Source organism: Festucalex cinctus, chromosome 16 (genome assembly GCF_051991245.1).
Source record: "Festucalex cinctus isolate MCC-2025b chromosome 16, RoL_Fcin_1.0, whole genome shotgun sequence".
NCBI lineage: Eukaryota > Metazoa > Chordata > Actinopteri > Syngnathiformes > Syngnathidae > Festucalex > Festucalex cinctus.
In genome coordinates this window covers 16,017,124-16,036,139 of record NC_135426.1, presented here as the reverse complement: position 1 = coordinate 16,036,139, position 19,016 = coordinate 16,017,124, and the positions used below count along the sequence as shown (strand labels likewise).

The window sequence follows — 19,016 nt, the reverse complement described above, 5'->3', positions numbered from 1 at the left end:
TATTAAACACGACAAAAAAGGAGAGAAGACACTCAGTTCAGGGCTCGCGAGGAGAGGAACCGACAGACGATTCACTCCTGCACTCTCTGAAAATTCCTCTCCTCACCCTCTCTATTTATTTGGTTTTCCACGCCCCTAGTTACATCGGTGTTCCAACCCTAACATAGTTGGAACACAGTGTACGTGTTTGTCTATGTGTTATGCATGTGAGTGGAAGAATGCTGAGTACATGTGGTCAAGTTTGCAATCATTTCTTAGCGGAAAACAGGTGACCTCAGCAGACTGGCTCGAACCATTCTGCTACGTTAGATGTTGTGGTTCGTCTTCTTCTTGAGTCATTTTTTGCTAGGCGATGTGAATGTGAGTGGGAACAGAGCAAAGCAATTCTTCTTTGCAAGCAAAGCAGTCTTAGCAGAAGTAGTTCTTCATTGCAGCAAATGTATGAGAACTTATTTACAATTATTCCTACAGTGTTGTTCCACACAAGAACAGAGGCACACTCCAACCCGATTAGTTTTTATTTTCAACACAAAGTCCAGAAAATAAAGTTCTGATTCCCCCGTCACCACCTGGACCGGAGGATGTGCTTTTTTCTTTTTTCCCCCTCCTCCTTCTTGCGTTTGTTGTCACTAAAATGTCTCCCTAGTGCGGCCACAAGCCCCAGGCCATTCCAGGCAGGACGAGCGCCACCAGGACTGACGAGAAGAGGTTGACAGCGTTGTTGTCCAGGATGGGTTTCCCGCTGATCCAATGCGTGCTGGGCGACTCGTAGCTCACCACCTTCCCGATGCTGGAGTCGAAACCTGCCGACACACCAGCGCAACTCGTCACACCTTTGGACGTTTTCCTCTGGATGCTACTCTGGACCGTACCCGAGTACTGCAAACTGGCTCCCAGGAGGGAGTCGAGGAGGGAGCCCAGCAGGCCGGCCGCGCCCCCGTACAGCAGCAGCGGCCACTGGGGGGCGCACTGCTGCAGCTCGCTGACAAACAGCACCTGCGATGCCAAGTAAGCCACGCCCACCGCCAGACCGCCCACGAAGCTCGCCGCCAGGCCCACGTGAGTCACACCGCCGTTGGTTCCTGCCGTAGGAAGTCCACATGCAAAGTTGACACAGTTCGTTTGGATACACACACACACACGGATTGCATTGTGACCTTCGGGGACCTCCTGCCAGGTGGTGATGAGCCTGGGCCGCGATTGGCCGAGGACAGGCCCCACCTCGGAGGCCCAGGTGTCGCCCGCGCTGCACGCCAGAGCTCCCAGCAGCGACAGGCACATCCACGACGCTGTGTACTGCCGGCCAAAGTCGATGGGCATCTCGCCAGGACCTACCTGCAACCACGGAAACCGACACGTCGTCCACAACGTGTCAACAAGGTTGTGCTGTTCCGCTACGTCCTCTCCTTTCATCCCCGTGGATTAGTGCTTTGCAAGTAAATATGAATTTCAATTTTCAACTAAAAATTCTTTAACAAGGAATTTATAACTGATTTTTTTATTCGATCAAACAATTCAGTGTAAGAAATTTGGGGGTTATTTCTAGATATATTTGGTTAAACTTAATTAAGGCCCGAGCAGTTACCGCTGCGAGGTCCCTATTGTTTGTATAAAAATTATTATTATTATTATTATTATTATTATTATAATAATTATTATTATTATTATTATTATTCGGGCCCGAGCAGCTCTAGGTTTTTTTTTTTTTCCAAACAACCATGTATAGTAAAGCGTTTTTTTTTTTTTAAACGACCATGTATAGTATGGCATTAAAAAAAAACAAAAAAAAAAAACGACCATGTACTGTATGGCGTTTTTTTTGTGTGTTTTTTTTTAAACGACCATGTATACTAAGGCAATTTTTTTTTTTTTTTTTTTTTCAAACGACCATGTATAGTATGGCGTTTTTTTGTTTTGTTTTTTAAAAAAACGACCATGTATACTAAGGCATTTTTTTTTTTTTCAAACGATGATGTATACTAAGGCATTTTTTTTTTTCAAACGACCATGTATAGTATGGCGGTTTTAAAAAAAAAAAAAAATGACCATGTACACTAAGGCATTATTTTTTTTTTTTTCGAACGACCATGTATAGTATGGCGATTTTTTTTTAAAAAAACGACCATGTATAAGGCATTTTTTTTTTTTCAAACGACCATGTATAGTATGCCGTTTTTTGTAAAAAAACAAAACAAAACGACCATGTATACTCAGGCATTTTTTTTTTTCAAACAACCATGTATAGTATGGCGATTTAAAAAAAAAAAAAAACGACCATGTATACTAAGGCATTTTTTTTTTTTCAAACAACCATGTATAGTATGGCGATTTAAAAAAAACAAAAAACGACCATGTATACTAAGGCATTTTTTTTTTTATTTTTTTTTTAAACCGACCATGTATAGTCAGGCGTTTTTTTTGTTTTTTTGTTGTTTCAAATACCAGCTCAGTGGTCGAGTGGTAGAGTGTCCACCCGGAGACTGGGAGGTCGGGGGCCCACCGGCCGGGTCACACCAAAGACTATAAAAATGAACGACCGTGGATATAGTAAGCCATTATTTGTGTTTTTTTTCCAAACGACCATGTATAGTATGGCGTTTAAAAAAAACAAAAAAAAAAAAAAAAAACGACGATGTATACTAAGGCATTTTTTTTTTTTTTTTCAAATGACCATGTATAGTATGGCGTTTTTTTTTTTAAAAAAACGACCATGTATACTAAGGCATTTTTTTTTTTTCAAACGACCATGTATAGTATGGCATTTAAAAAAAACAAAAAAAAACCGACCATGTATACTAAGGCATTTTTTTTTTTTCAAACGACCATGTATAGTATGGAGTTTTTTGTAAAAAAAAAAAACGACCATGTATACTAAGGCATTTTTTTTTTCAAACGACCATGTATAGTATGGCGTTTTTTGTAAAAAAAAAAACCGACCATGTATACTAAGGCATTTTTTTTTTTTTTTCAAACGACCATGTATAGTATGGCGTTTTTTGAAAAAAAAAAAACGACCATGTATACTAAGGCAATTTTTTTTTTTTTCAAACGACCATGTATAGTATGGCGTTTTTTGTAAAAAAAAAACGACCATGTATACTAAGGCATTTTTTTTTTTTTCAAACGACCATGTAGAGTATGGCGTTTTTTTTTTTAAAAAACGACCATGTATACTAAGGCTTTTTTTTTTTTTTCAAACGACCATGTATAGTATGGCGTTTTTTTTTTTTTTTTTTTTTAAACGACCATGTATAGTATGGCGTTTTTTGAAAAAAACAAAAACGACCATGTATACTAAGGCATTTTTTTTTTTTTTCAAACGACCATGTATAGTATGGCGTTTTTTGTAAAAAAAAAAACGACCATGTATACTAAGGCATTTTTTTTTTTTCAAACGACCATGTATAGTATGGCGGGTTTTTTTTTTTTCAAAAAACGACGATGTATACTAAGGCATTTTTTTTTTCAAACGACCATGTATAGTATGGTGTTTTTTGTAAAAAAAAAAAAACGACCATGTATACTAAGGCATTTTTTTTTTTTTTTAAACGACCATGTATACTAAGGCTTTTTTTTTTTTTTTCAAACGACCATGTATAGTATGGCGTTTTTTGTTTTTTTTAAAAACGACCATGTATAGTATGGCGGGGGTTTTTTTTTTTCAAAAAACGACGATGTATACTAAGGCATTTTTTTTTTTTTTCAAACGACCATGTATAGTATGGCGTTTTTTGTAAAAAAAAAAAACGACCATGTATACTAAGGCATTTTTTTTTCAAACGACCATGTATAGTATGGCGTTTTTTGTAAAAAAAAAAAAAAACAACCATGTATACTAAGGCATTTTTTTTTTTTTCCCAAACGACCATGTATAGTATGGCGTTTTTTGTAAAAAAAAAAAAAAAACGACCATGTATACTAAGGCATTTTTTTTTTTTTCAAACGACCATGTATAGTATGGCGTTTTTTTTTTGTTTTTTTTTAAACGACCATGTATAGTATGGCGGTTTTTTTTTTTTAAAAAACGACCATGTATACTAAGGCATTTTTTTTTCAAACGACCATGTATAGTATGGCGTTTTTTGTAAAAAAAAAAAAAACAACCATGTATACTAAGGCATTTTTTTTTTTTTCAAACGACCATGTATAGTATGGCGTTTTTTGTAAAAAAAAAAAAACGACCATGTATACTAAGGCATTTTTTTTTCAAACGACCATGTATAGTATGGCGTTTTTTGTAAAAAAACAAAAAAACAACCATGTATACTAAGGCATTTATTTTTTTTTTTCCCAAACGACCATGTATAGTATGGCGTTTTTTGTAAAAAAAAAAACAAAAACGACCATGTATACTATGGCATTTTTTTTTTTTCAAACGACCATGTATAGTATGGCGTTTTTTTTTTGTTTTTTTTTAAACGACCATGTATAGTATGGCGTTTTAAAAAAAAAAAAACGACCATGTATACTAAGGCATTTTTTTTTCAAACGACCATGTATAGTATGGCGTTTTTTGTAAAAAAAAAAACAACAACCATGTATACTAAGGCATTTTTTTTTTTTTTCAAACGACCATGTATAGTATGGCGTTTTTTGTAAAAAAAAAAAACGACCATGTATACTAAGGCATTTTTTTTTTTTTTCAAACGACCATGTATAGTATGGCGTTTTTTTTTTGTTTTTTTTTAAACGACCATGTATAGTATGGCGGGTTTTTTTTTAAAAAAACGACCATGTATACTAAGGCATTTTTTTTTCAAACGACCATGTATAGTATGGCGTTTTTTTTTTGTTTTTTTTTTTAAACGACCATGTATAGTATGGCGTTTTAAAAAAAAAAAAAAACGACCATGTATACTAAGGCATTTTTTTTTTTTCAAACGACCATGTATAGCATGGCGTTTTTTTTTTTTTTTTAAAAACGACCATGTATAGTATGGCGTTTTTTTTTTTTTTTCAAAAAACGACGATGTATACTAAGGCTTTTTTTTTTTTCAAACGACCATGTATAGTATGGCATTTAAAAAAAACAAAAAACGACCATGTATACTAAGGCATTTTTTTTTTTTCAAACGACCATGTATAGTATGGCGATTAAAAAAAACAAAAAACGACCATGTATACTAAGGCATTTTTTTTTTTTTTTCAAACGACCATGTATAGTATGGCGTTTTTTTGTAAAAAAAACCAAAACAAAACGACCATGTATACTAAGGCATTTTTTATTTTTTCAAACAACCATGTATAGTATGGCAATTTAAAAAAAAAAAAAACGACCATGTATACTAAGGCATTTTTTTTTTTTTTTTTTTTTTTTAAAACCGACCATGTATAGTCAGGCGTTTCTTTTGTTTTTTTGTTGTTTCAAATACCAGCTCAGTGGTCGAGTGGTAGAGTGTCCACCCGGAGACTGGGAGGTCCTGGGTTCAATCCCCCGGCCGGGTCACACCAAAGACTATAAAAATAAACGACCGTGGATATAGTAAGCCATTATTTGTGTTTTTTTTCCAAACGACCATGTATAGTATGGCGCTTAAAAAAACAAACAAAAAAAAACGACGATGTATACTAAGGCATTTTTTTTTTTTTTTTTCAAACGACCATGTATAGTATGGCGGGTTTTTTTTTTTTAAAAACGACCATGTATACTAAGGCATTTTTTTTTTTTCAAACGACCATGTATAGTATGGCATTAAAAAAACAACAAAAAAAAACGACAATGTACACTAAGGCATTTTTTTTTTCAAACGACCATGTATAGTATGGCGTTTTTTAAAAAAAAGAAAAACGACCATGTATACAAAGGCATTTTTTTTTTTTTCAAACGACCATGTATAGTATGGTGTTTTTTGTAAAAAAAAAAACGACCTTGTATACTAAGGCATTTTTTTTTTTCAAACGACCATGTATAGTATGGCGTTTTTTTTTGTTTTGTTTTTTAAAACGACCATGTATAGTAAGGCATTTTTTTTTTTTTTTTTTTTTTTTTTTTTTCAAACGACCATGTATAGTATGGCGTTTTTTGAAAAAAAAAAAAAACGACCATGTATACTAAGGCATTTTTTTTTTTTTCAAACGACCATGTATAGTAGGGGTGTTAAAAAATATCGATTCGGCGATATATCGCGATACTACATCGCGCGATTCTCGAATCGATTCAATAATCGGCAGAATCGTTTTTTTTTTTTTTTTTAAGGATTCACACCTTGAGCATGGAAGAATGTTATATGAACGGAACATTAAGCCTTAATATTTTATTTTAATGCTGTTCAAACATGAAACAGATTACAACCTCTATAAGACTGAAATTTCAGGTAAATAAATAATACATTTTCATATAAATCTTACACTCTACAAGCTTACTGATTAGTATTTTCTAAATTTGAATGAAAAAAAATCGCAACAATCGACTTCTAAATTCGTATCGGGATTAATCGGTATCGAATCGAATCGTGACCTGTGAATCGTGATACGAATCGAATCGTCAGGTACTAGGCAATTCACACCCCTAATGTATAGTATGGCGTTTTTTGTAAAAAAAAAAAACGACCATGTATACTAAGGCATTTTTTTTTTTCAAACGACCATGTATAGTATGGCGGGATTTTTTTTAAAAAACGACCATGTATACTAAGGCATTTTTTTTTTTCAAACGACCATGTATAGTATGGCGATTTTTTTTTTTTTAAAAACGACCATGTATAGTAAGGCATTTTTTTTTTTCAAACGACCATGTATAGTATGCCGTTTTTTGTAAAAAAAAACAAAACAAAACGACCATGTATACTCAGGCATTTTTTTTTCTTTTTTCCAAACGGCCATGTATAGTATGGCCTTTTTAAAAAAAGAAAAACGACCATGTATACTAAGGCATTTTTTTTTTTTCAAACGACCATGTATAGTATGCCGTTTTTTGTTTTTTAAAAAACGACCATGTATACTAAGGCATTTTTTTTTTTTTCAAACGACCATGTATAGTATGCCGTTTTTTGTTTTTTAAAAAACGACCATGTATAGTATGGCGTTTTTTTTGTTTTTTTTTAAACGACGATGTATACTAAGGCATTTTTTTTTTTCAAACGACCATGTATAGTATGGCGTTTTTTTTTTGTTTTTTTTTAAACGGCCATGTATACAAAGGCATTTTTTTTTTTTCAAACGAGCATGTATAGTATGCCGTTTTTTGTTTTTTAAAAAACGACCATGTATAGTATGGCGTTTTTTTTTTTTTTTAAAACGACGATGTATACTAAGGCATTTTTTTTTTTCAAACGACCATGTATAGTATGGCGGGTTTTTTTTTGTTAAAAAAACGGCCATGTATACAAAGGCATTTTTTTTTTTTCAAACGACCATGTATAGTATGCCGTTTTTTGTAAACAAAAAAATGACCATGTACACTAAGGCATTTTTTTTTTTTCAAACGACCATGTATAGTATGCCGTTTTTTGTAAACAAAAAAATGACCATGTACACTAAGGCATTTTTTTTTTTTTCAAACGACCATGTATAGTATGCCGTTTTTTGTAAACAAAAAAATGACCATGTACACTAAGGCATTTTTTTTTTTCAAACGACCATGTATAGTATGGCGATTTTTTTTAAAAAAAACGACCATGTATACTAAGGCATTTTTTTTTTTTCAAACGACCATGTATAGTATGGCGATTTTTTTTTAAAAAAAACGACCATGTATAGTATGCCGTTTTTTGTAAAAAACAAAACAAAAACAAAACAACCATGTATACTAAGGCATTTTTTTTTTTTTCAAACGACCATGTAGAGTATGGCGTTTTTAAAAAAAACAAACAAACAAAAAAAAAAAACGACCATGTATACTAAGGCATTTTTATTTTTTTTTCAAACGACCATGTATAGTATGGCGTTTTTTTTTTTTTTAAAAACGACGATGTATACTAAGGCATTTTTTTTTTTCAAACGACCATGTATAGTATGGCGTTTTTTTTTTGTTAAAAAAACGGCCATGTATACAAAGGCATTTTTTTTTTTTCAAACGACCATGTATAGTATGCCGTTTTTTGTAAACAAAAAAATGACCATGTACACTAAGGCATTTTTTTTTTTTTCAAACGACCATGTATAGTATGCCGTTTTTTGTAAACAAAAAAATGACCATGTACACTAAGGCATTTTTTTTTTTTTTTAAACGACCATGTATAGTATGCCGTTTTTTGTAAAAAAAACAACAAAAAAAAACGACCATGTATACTCAGGCATTTTTTTTTTCTTCCAAACGGCCATGTATAGTATGGCCTTTTTAAAAAAAGAAAAACGACCATGTATACTAAGGCATTTTTTTTTTCAAACGACCATGTATAGTATGGCGATTAAAAAAAACAAAAAACGACCATGTATACTAAGGCATTTTTTTTTTTTTTTCAAACGACCATGTATAGTATGGCGTTTTTTTGTAAAAAAAACCAAAACAAAACGACCATGTATACTAAGGCATTTTTTATTTTTTCAAACAACCATGTATAGTATGGCAATTTAAAAAAAAAAAAAACGACCATGTATACTAAGGCATTTTTTTTTTTTTTTTTTTTTTTAAAACCGACCATGTATAGTCAGGCGTTTCTTTTGTTTTTTTGTTGTTTCAAATACCAGCTCAGTGATCGAGTGGTAGAGTGTCCACCCGGAGACTGGGAGGTCCTGGGTTCAATCCCCCGGCCGGGTCACACCAAAGACTATAAAAATAAACGACCGTGGATATAGTAAGCCATTATTTGTGTTTTTTTTCCAAACGACCATGTATAGTATGGCGCTTAAAAAAACAAACAAAAAAAAACGACGATGTATACTAAGGCATTTTTTTTTTTTTTTTTCAAACGACCATGTATAGTATGGCGGGTTTTTTTTTTTAAAAAACGACCATGTATACTAAGGCATTTTTTTTTTTTCAAACGACCATGTATAGTATGGCATTAAAAAAACAACAAAAAAAAACGACAATGTACACTAAGGCATTTTTTTTTTCAAACGACCATGTATAGTATGGCGTTTTTTAAAAAAAAGAAAAACGACCATGTATACAAAGGCATTTTTTTTTTTTCAAACGACCATGTATAGTATGGTGTTTTTTGTAAAAAAAAAAACGACCTTGTATACTAAGGCATTTTTTTTTTTCAAACGACCATGTATAGTATGGCGTTTTTTTTTGTTTTGTTTTTTAAAACGACCATGTATAGTAAGGCATTTTTTTTTTTTTTTTTTTTTTTTTTTTTTCAAACGACCATGTATAGTATGGCGTTTTTTGAAAAAAAAAAAAAAACGACCATGTATACTAAGGCATTTTTTTTTTTTTCAAACGACCATGTATAGTAGGGGTGTTAAAAAATATCGATTCGGCGATATATCGCGATACTACATCGCGTGATTCTCGAATCGATTCAATAATCGGCAGAATCGTTTTTTTTTTTTTTTTTAAGGATTCACACCTTGAGCATGGAAGAATGTTATATGAACGGAACATTAAGCCTTAATATTTTATTTTAATGCTGTTCAAACATGAAACAGATTACAACCTCTATAAGACTGAAATTTCAGGTAAATAAATAATACATTTTCATATAAATCTTACACTCTACAAGCTTACTGATTAGTATTTTCTAAATTTGAATGAAAAAAAATCGCAACAATCGACTTCTAAATTCGTATCGGGATTAATCGGTATCGAATCGAATCGTGACCTGTGAATCGTGATACGAATCGAATCGTCAGGTACTAGGCAATTCACACCCCTAATGTATAGTATGGCGTTTTTTGTAAAAAAAAAAAACGACCATGTATACTAAGGCATTTTTTTTTTTCAAACGACCATGTATAGTATGGCGGGATTTTTTTTTTTCAAAAAACGACGATGTATACTAAGGCATTTTTTTTTTCAAACGACCATGTATAGTATGGCGTTTTTTGTTTTTTTTAAAAATGACCATGTATAGTATGGCGGGGTTTTTTTTTTTCAAAAAACGACGATGTATACTAAGGCATTTTTTTTTTTTTCAAACGACCATGTATAGTATGGCGTTTTTTGTAAAAAAAAAAAACGACCATGTATACTAAGGCATTTTTTTTTTCAAACGACCATGTATAGTATGGCGTTTTTTGAAAAAAAAAAAAACGACCATGTATACTAAGGCATTTTTTTTTTTTTTTTCAAACGACCATGTATAGTATGGCGTTTTTTGTAAAAAAAAAAAACGACCATGTATACTAAGGCATTTTTTTTTTCAAACGACCATGTATAGTATGGCGTTTTTTGAAAAAAAAAAAAACGACCATGTATACTAAGGCATTTTTTTTTTTTTTTTCAAACGACCATGTATAGTATGGCGTTTTTTGTAAAAAAAAAAAAACGACCATGTATACTAAGGCATTTTTTTTTTTCAAACGACCATGTATAGTATGGCGGGGTTTTTTTTTTTCAAAAAACGACGATGTATACTAAGGCATTTTTTTTTTCAAACGACCATGTATAGTATGGTGTTTTTTGTAAAAAAAAAAACCGACCATGTATACTAAGGCATTTTTTTTTTTTTTTAAACGACCATGTATACTAAGGCTTTTTTTTTTTTTTCAAACGACCATGTATAGTATGGCGTTTTTTGTTTTTTTTAAAAATGACCATGTATAGTATGGCGGGTTTTTTTTTTTCAAAAAACGACGATGTATACTAAGGCATTTTTTTTTTTCAAACGACCATGTATAGTATGGCGTTTTTTGTAAAAAAAAAAAACGACCATGTATACTAAGGCATTTTTTTTTCAAACGACCATGTATAGTATGGCGTTTTTTGTAAAAAAAAAAAAAAACAACCATGTATACTAAGGCATTTTTTTATTTTCCAAACGACCATGTATAGTATGGCGTTTTTTTTGTTTGTTTTTTTTTAAACGACCATGTATAGTATGGCGTTTTAAAAAAAAAAAAAACGACCATGTATACTAAGGCATTTTTTTTTCAAACGACCATGTATAGTATGGCGTTTTTTGTAAAAAAAAAAAAACGACCATGTATACTAAGGCATTTTTTTTTCAAACGACCATGTATAGTATGGCGTTTTTTGTAAAAAAAAAAAAAAAAACAACCATGTATACTAAGGCATTTTTTTTTTTTTTTCAAACGACCATGTATAGTATGGCGTTTTTTTTTGTTTTTTTTTTAAACGACCATGTATAGTATGGCGTTTTTTAAAAAAAAAAATGACCATGTACACTAAGGCATTTTTTTTTTTTCAAACGACCATGTATAGTATGCCGTTTTTTGTAAACAAAAAAATGACCATGTACACTAATGCATTTTTTTTTTTCAAACGACCATGTATACTAAGGCATTTTTTTTTTTCAAACGACCATGTATAGTATGGCGATTTTTTTTTTTTTAAAAACGACCATGTATAGTAAGGCTTTTTTTTTTTTTTCCAAACGACCATGTATAAAAAAAAAAAAAACGACAGTGTATACTAAGGCATTTTTTTTTTTTTCAAACGACCATGTATAGTATGGCATTTTTTTTTTTTTTTTTTAAAACGACCATGTATACTAAGGCATTTTTTTTTTTTCAAACAACCATGTATAGTATGGCGATTAAAAAAAAAAAAAAAACGACCATGTATACTAAGGCATTTTTTTTTTTTTTTTTTTTTTTTTTTTAAACCGACCAAGGCATTTTTTTTTTTCAAACGACCATGTATAGTATGGCGATTTTTTTTTAAAAAAACGACCATGTATACTAAGGCATTTTTTTTTTTTTCAAACAACCATGTATAGTATGGCGATTTAAAAAAAAAAAAAAACGACCATGTATACTCAGGCATTTTTTTTTTCAAACGACCATGTATAGTATGGCTTTTTTTTTTTTTTTTTTTTAAAGAAAAACGACCATGTATACTAAGGCATTTTTTTTTCAAACGACCATGTATAGTATGGCTTTTTTTTTTTTTTTTAAAGAAAAACGACCATGTATACTAAGGCATTTTTTTTTTTTTTCAAACGACCATGTATAGTAAGGCATTTTTTTTTTTTTTTTTTTTAAAAACCGACCATGTATAGTCAGGCGTTTTTTTTTGTTTTTTTGTTGTTTCAAATACCAGCTCAGTGGTCTAGTGGTAGAGTGTCCACCTGGAGACTGGGAGGTCCTGGGTTCAATCCCCCGGCCGGGTCACACCAAAGACTATAAAAATAAACGACCGTGGATATAGTAAGCCATTATTTGTGTTTTTTTCCAAACGACCATGTATAAAAAAAAAAAAAAACGACAGTGTATACTAAGGCATTTTTTTTTTTTCAAACGACCATGTATAGTATGGCGTTTTTTTTTTTTTTAAAACGACCATGTATACTAAGGCATTTTTTTTTTTTTAAACGACCATATAGTATGGCATTTAAAAAAAAAAAAAAAAAAAAAAACGACCATGTATAGTATGCCGTTTTTTGTAAACAAAAAAATGACCATGTACACTAAGGCATTTTTTTTTTTTTAAAACGACCATGTATAGTATGCCGTTTTTTGTAAAAAAAACAAAAAACAAAACGACCATGTATACTCAGGCATTTTTTTTTTTTTCCAAACGGCCATGTATAGTATGGCCTTTTTAAAAAAAGAAAAACGACCATGTATACTAAGGCATTTTTTTTTTTCAAACGACCATGTATAGTATGGCGGTTTAAAAAAAACAAAAAAAAAACGACCATGTATACTAAGGCATTTTTTTTTTTTTTTCAAACGACCATGTATAGTATGGCGTTTTTTGTTTTTTAAAAAACGACCATGTATAGTATGGCGTTTTGTTTTTTTTTTAAAAACGACGATGTATACTAAGGCATTTTTTTTTTCAAACGACCATGTATAGTATGGCGTTTTTTGTAAACAAAAAAATGACCATGTACACTAAGGCATTTTTTTTTTTTTCAAACGACCATGTATAGTATGCCGTTTTTTGTAAACAAAAAAATGACCATGTACACTAATGCATTTTTTTTTTTCAAACGACCATGTATACTAAGGCATTTTTTTTTTTCAAACGACCATGTATAGTATGGCAATTTTTTTTTAAAAAAACGACCATGTATACTAAGGCATTTTTTTTTTCAAACGACCATGTATAGTATGGCGATTTTTTTTTTTAAAAAAACGACCATGTATAGTAAGGCTTTTTTTTTTTTTCCAAACGACCATGTATAAAAAAAAAAAAAACGACAGTGTATACTAAGGCATTTTTTTTTTTTTCAAACGACCATGTATAGTATGGCATTTTTTTTTTTTTAAACGACCATGTATACTAAGGCATTTTTTTTTTTTCAAACGACCATATAGTATGGCATTTAAAAAAAAAAAAAAAAAACGACCATGTATACTAAGGCATTTTTTTTTTTTCAAACAACCATGTATAGTATGCCGATTAAAAAAAAAAAAAAACGACCATGTATACTAAGGCATTTTTTTTTTTTTTTTTTTTTTTTTTTAAACCGACCATGCATAGTCAGGCGTATTTTTTTTTTCAAACAACCATGTATAGTATGGCGATTTAAAAAAAAAAAAAAACGACCATGTATAGTAAGGCATTTTTTTTTTTTTAAAACCGACCATGTATAGTCAGGCGTTTTTTTTTGTTTTTTTGTTGTTTCAAATACCAGCTCAGTGGTCTAGTGGTAGAGTGTCCACCTGGAGACTGGGAGGTCCTGGGTTCAATCCCCCGGCCGGGTCACACCAAAGACTATAAAAATAAACGACCGTGGATATAGTAAGCCATTATTTGTGTTTTTTTCCAAACGACCATGTATAAAAAAAAAAAAAACGACAGTGTATACTAAGGCATTTTTTTTTTTTCAAACGACCATGTATAGTATGGCGTTTTTTTTTTTTTTTAAACGACCATGTATACTAAGGCATTTTTTTTTTTTTTAAACGACCATATAGTATGGCATTTAAAAAAAAAAAACAAAAAAAAAAACGACCATGTATACTAAGGCATTTTTTTTTTTCAAACGACCATGTATAGTATGGCGATTTTTTTTAAAAAAAACGACCATGTATACTAAGGCATTTTTTTTTTTTTCAAACAACCATGTATAGTATGGCGATTTAAAAAAAAAAAAAAACGACCATGTATACTAAGGCATTTTTTTTTTCAAACGACCATGTATAGTATGGCTTTTTTTTTTTTTTTTTTTTAAAGAAAAACGACCATGTATACTAAGGCTTTTTTTTTTTTTTCAAACGACCATATAGTATGGCATTTAAAAAAAACAAAAAAAAAACGACCATGTATACTAAGGCATTTTTTTTTTTTCAAACAACCATGTATAGTATGGCGATTTAAAAAAAAAAAAAAACGACCATGTATACTAAGGCATTTTTTTTTTTTTCAAACGACCATGTATAGTATGGCGTTTTTTTTTTTTTCAAAAAACGACGATGTATACTAAGGCATTTTTTTTTTCAAACGACCATGTATAGTATGGCGTTTTTTGTAAAAAAAAAAACCCGACCATGTATACTAAGGCATTTTTTTTTTTTTTTCAAACGACCATGTATTGTATGGCATTTAAAAAAAAACAAAAAAAACGACAATGTATACTAAGGCTTTTTTTTTTTTTTTCAAACGACCATGTATAGTATGGCGTTTTTTGTAAAAAAAAAAACGACCATGTATACTAAGGCTTTTTCTTTTTTTTCAAACGACCATGTATAGTATGGCGTTTTTTTTTTTTTTCAAAAAACGACGATGTATACTAAGGCATTTTTATTTTTTCAAACGACCATGTATAGTATGGCGTTTTTTGTAAAAAAAAAAAAACGACCATGTATACTAAGGCATTTTTTTTTCAAACGACCATGTATAGTATGGCGTTTTTTGTAAAAAACAAAACAAAAACAAAACAACCATGTATACTAAGGCATTTTTTTTTTTTCAAACGACCATGTATAGTATGGCGTTTTTAAAAAAAACAAACAAACAAAAAAAAAAACGACCATGTATACTAAGGCATTTTTTTTTTTTTTTCAAACGACCATGTATAGTATGGCGTTTTTTGTAAAAAAAAAAAAACGACCATGTATACTAAGGCATTTTTTTTTTTCAAACGACCATGTATAGTATGGCGTTTTTAAAAAAAACAAACAAACAAAAAAAAAAACGACCATGTATACTAAGGCATTTTTTTTTTCAAACGACCATGTATAGTATGGCGATTATTTTTTTTTAAAACGACCATGTATACAAAGGCATTTTTTTTTTCTTCAAACGACCATGTATAGTATGCCGTTTTTTGTAAAAAAAAAACAAAACAAAACGACCATGTATACTCAGGCATTTTTTTTTTTTTCCAAACGGCCATGTATAGTATGGCGGTTTAAAAAAAACAAAAAAAAAACGACCATGTATACTAAGGCATTTTTTTTTTTCAAACGACCATGTATAGTATGGCGGTTTAAAAAAAACAAAAAAAAAAACGACCATGTATACTAAGGCATTTTTTTTTTTTTTCAAACGACCATGTATAGTATGGCGTTTTTTGTTTTTTAAAAAACGACCATGTATAGTATGGCGTTTTTTTTTTTTTTTAAAACGACGATGTATACTAAGGCATTTTTTTTTTTCAAACGACCATGTATAGTATGGCGGGTTTTTTTTTGTTAAAAAAAAGGCCATGTATACAAAGGCATTTTTTTTTTTTCAAACGACCATGTATAGTATGCCGTTTTTTGTAAACAAAAAAATGACCATGTACACTAAGGCATTTTTTTTTTTTCAAACGACCATGTATAGTATGCCGTTTTTTGTAAACAAAAAAATGACCATGTACACTAAGGCATTTTTTTTTTTTTTCAAACGACCATGTATAGTATGCCGTTTTTTGTAAACAAAAAAATGACCATGTACACTAAGGCATTTTTTTTTTTCAAACGACCATGTATAGTATGGCGATTTTTTTTAAAAAAAACGACCATGTATACTAAGGCATTTTTTTTTTTTCAAACGACCATGTATAGTATGGCGATTTTTTTTTAAAAAAAACGACCATGTATAGTATGCCGTTTTTTGTAAAAAACAAAACAAAAACAAAACAACCATGTATACTAAGGCATTTTTTTTTTTTCAAACGACCATGTAGAGTATGGCGTTTTTAAAAAAAACAAACAAACAAAAAAAAAAAAACGACCATGTATACTAAGGCATTTTTATTTTTTTTTCAAACGACCATGTATAGTATGGCGTTTTTTTTTTTTTTAAAAACGACGATGTATACTAAGGCATTTTTTTTTTTCAAACGACCATGTATAGTATGGCGTTTTTTTTTTGTTAAAAAAACGGCCATGTATACAAAGGCATTTTTTTTTTTTCAAACGACCATGTATAGTATGCCGTTTTTTGTAAACAAAAAAATGACCATGTACACTAAGGCATTTTTTTTTTTTTCAAACGACCATGTATAGTATGCCGTTTTTTGTAAACAAAAAAATGACCATGTACACTAAGGCATTTTTTTTTTTTTTTAAACGACCATGTATAGTATGCCGTTTTTTGTAAAAAAAACAAAAAAAAAAAACGACCATGTATACTCAGGCATTTTTTTTTTTTCCAAACGGCCATGTATAGTATGGCCTTTTTAAAAAAAGAAAAACGACCATGTATACTAAGGCATTTTTTTTTTCAAACGACCATGTATAGTATGGCGGTTTAAAAAAAACAAAAAAAAAACGACCATGTATACTAAGGCATTTTTTTTTTTTTCAAACGACCATGTATAGTATGCCGTTTTTTGTTTTTTGAAAAACGACCATGTATAGTATGGCGTTTTGTTTTTTTTTTAAAAACGACGATGTATACTAAGGCATTTTTTTTTTTCAAACGACCATGTATAGTATGGCGTTTTTTGTAAACAAAAAAATGACCATGTACACTAAGGCATTTTTTTTTTTTCAAACGACCATGTATAGTATGCCGTTTTTTGTAAACAAAAAAATGACCATGTACACTAAGGCATTTTTTTTTTTTCAAACGACCATGTATACTAAGGCATTTTTTTTTTTCAAACGACCATGTATAGTATGGCGATTTTTTTTTTAAAAAACGACCATGTATACTAAGGCATTTTTTTTTTTCAAACGACCATGTATAGTATGGCGATTTTTTTTTTTTTAAAAACGACCATGTATAGTAAGGCATTTTTTTTTTTCAAACGACCATGTATAGTATGCCGTTTTTTGTAAAAAAAAACAAAACAAAACGACCATGTATACTCAGGCATTTTTTTTTCTTTTTTCCAAACGGCCATGTATAGTATGGCCTTTTTAAAAAAAGAAAAACGACCATGTATACTAAGGCATTTTTTTTTTTTCAAACGACCATGTATAGTATGCCGTTTTTTGTTTTTTAAAAAACGACCATGTATACTAAGGCATTTTTTTTTTTTTCAAACGACCATGTATAGTATGCCGTTTTTTGTTTTTTAAAAAACGACCATGTATAGTATGGCGTTTTTTTTGTTTTTTTTTAAACGACGATGTATACTAAGGCATTTTTTTTTTTCAAACGACCATGTATAGTATGGCGTTTTTTTTTTGTTTTTTTTTAAACGGCCATGTATACAAAGGCATTTTTTTTTTTTCAAACGAGCATGTATAGTATGCCGTTTTTTGTTTTTTAAAAAACGACCATGTATAGTATGGCGTTTTTTTTTTTTTTAAAACGACGATGTATACTAAGGCATTTTTTTTTTTCAAACGACCATGTATAGTATGGCGGGTTTTTTTTTGTTAAAAAAACGGCCATGTATACAAAGGCATTTTTTTTTTTTCAAACGACCATGTATAGTATGCCGTTTTTTGTAAACAAAAAAATGACCATGTACACTAAGGCATTTTTTTTTTTTCAAACGACCATGTATAGTATGCCGTTTTTTGTAAACAAAAAAATGACCATGTACACTAAGGCATTTTTTTTTTTTCAAACGACCATGTATAGTATGCCGTTTTTTGTAAACAAAAAAATGACCATGTACACTAAGGCATTTTTTTTTTTCAAACGACCATGTATAGTATGGCGATTTTTTTTAAAAAAAACGACCATGTATACTAAGGCATTTTTTTTTTTTCAAACGACCATGTATAGTATGGCGATTTTTTTTTAAAAAAAACGACCATGTATAGTATGCCGTTTTTTGTAAAAAACAAAACAAAAACAAAACAACCATGTATACTAAGGCATTTTTTTTTTTTTCAAACGACCATGTAGAGTATGGCGTTTTTAAAAAAAACAAACAAACAAAAAAAAAAAAACGACCATGTATACTAAGGCATTTTTATTTTTTTTTCAAACGACCATGTATAGTATGGCGTTTTTTTTTTTTTTAAAAACGACGATGTATACTAAGGCATTTTTTTTTTTCAAACGACCATGTATAGTATGGCGTTTTTTTTTTGTTAAAAAAACGGCCATGTATACAAAGGCATTTTTTTTTTTTCAAACGACCATGTATAGTATGCCGTTTTTTGTAAACAAAAAAATGACCATGTACACTAAGGCATTTTTTTTTTTTTCAAACGACCATGTATAGTATGCCGTTTTTTGTAAACAAAAAAATGACCATGTACACTAAGGCATTTTTTTTTTTTTTTAAACGACCATGTATAGTATGCCGTTTTTTGTAAAAAAAACAAAAAAAAAAAACGACCATGTATACTCAGGCATTTTTTTTTTTTCCAAACGGCCATGTATAGTATGGCCTTTTTAAAAAAAGAAAAACGACCATGTATACTAAGGCATTTTTTTTTTCAAACGACCATGTATAGTATGGCGGTTTAAAAAAAACAAAAAAAAAACGACCATGTATACTAAGGCATTTTTTTTTTTTTCAAACGACCATGTATAGTATGCCGTTTTTTGTTTTTTGAAAAACGACCATGTATAGTATGGCGTTTTGTTTTTTTTTTAAAAACGACGATGTATACTAAGGCATTTTTTTTTTTCAAACGACCATGTATAGTATGGC

The 19,016-nt window shown here is 30.4% G+C and overlaps 1 protein-coding gene across 3 annotated transcripts in view; it reads right to left on the bottom strand.

Moving 5' to 3' along the window:
• Nucleotides 1-31: 31 nt before the first annotated feature.
• The window catches only part of tmem19 (transmembrane protein 19), a 33,028-nt gene continuing 14,043 nt past the window's right edge, over nt 32-19,016 (bottom strand). For all 3 annotated transcript variants that reach the window (XM_077500569.1, XM_077500568.1, XM_077500566.1), the window contains 3 exons: nt 1,158-1,335; nt 873-1,082; nt 32-803 (listed from right to left, as the gene is read on the bottom strand). In XM_077500569.1, the coding sequence (XP_077356695.1) occupies nt 643-803; nt 873-1,082; nt 1,158-1,335 (549 nt within the window). In that variant the 3' untranslated portion in view covers nt 32-642. The remainder of the gene's footprint in view (nt 804-872; nt 1,083-1,157; nt 1,336-19,016) is intronic.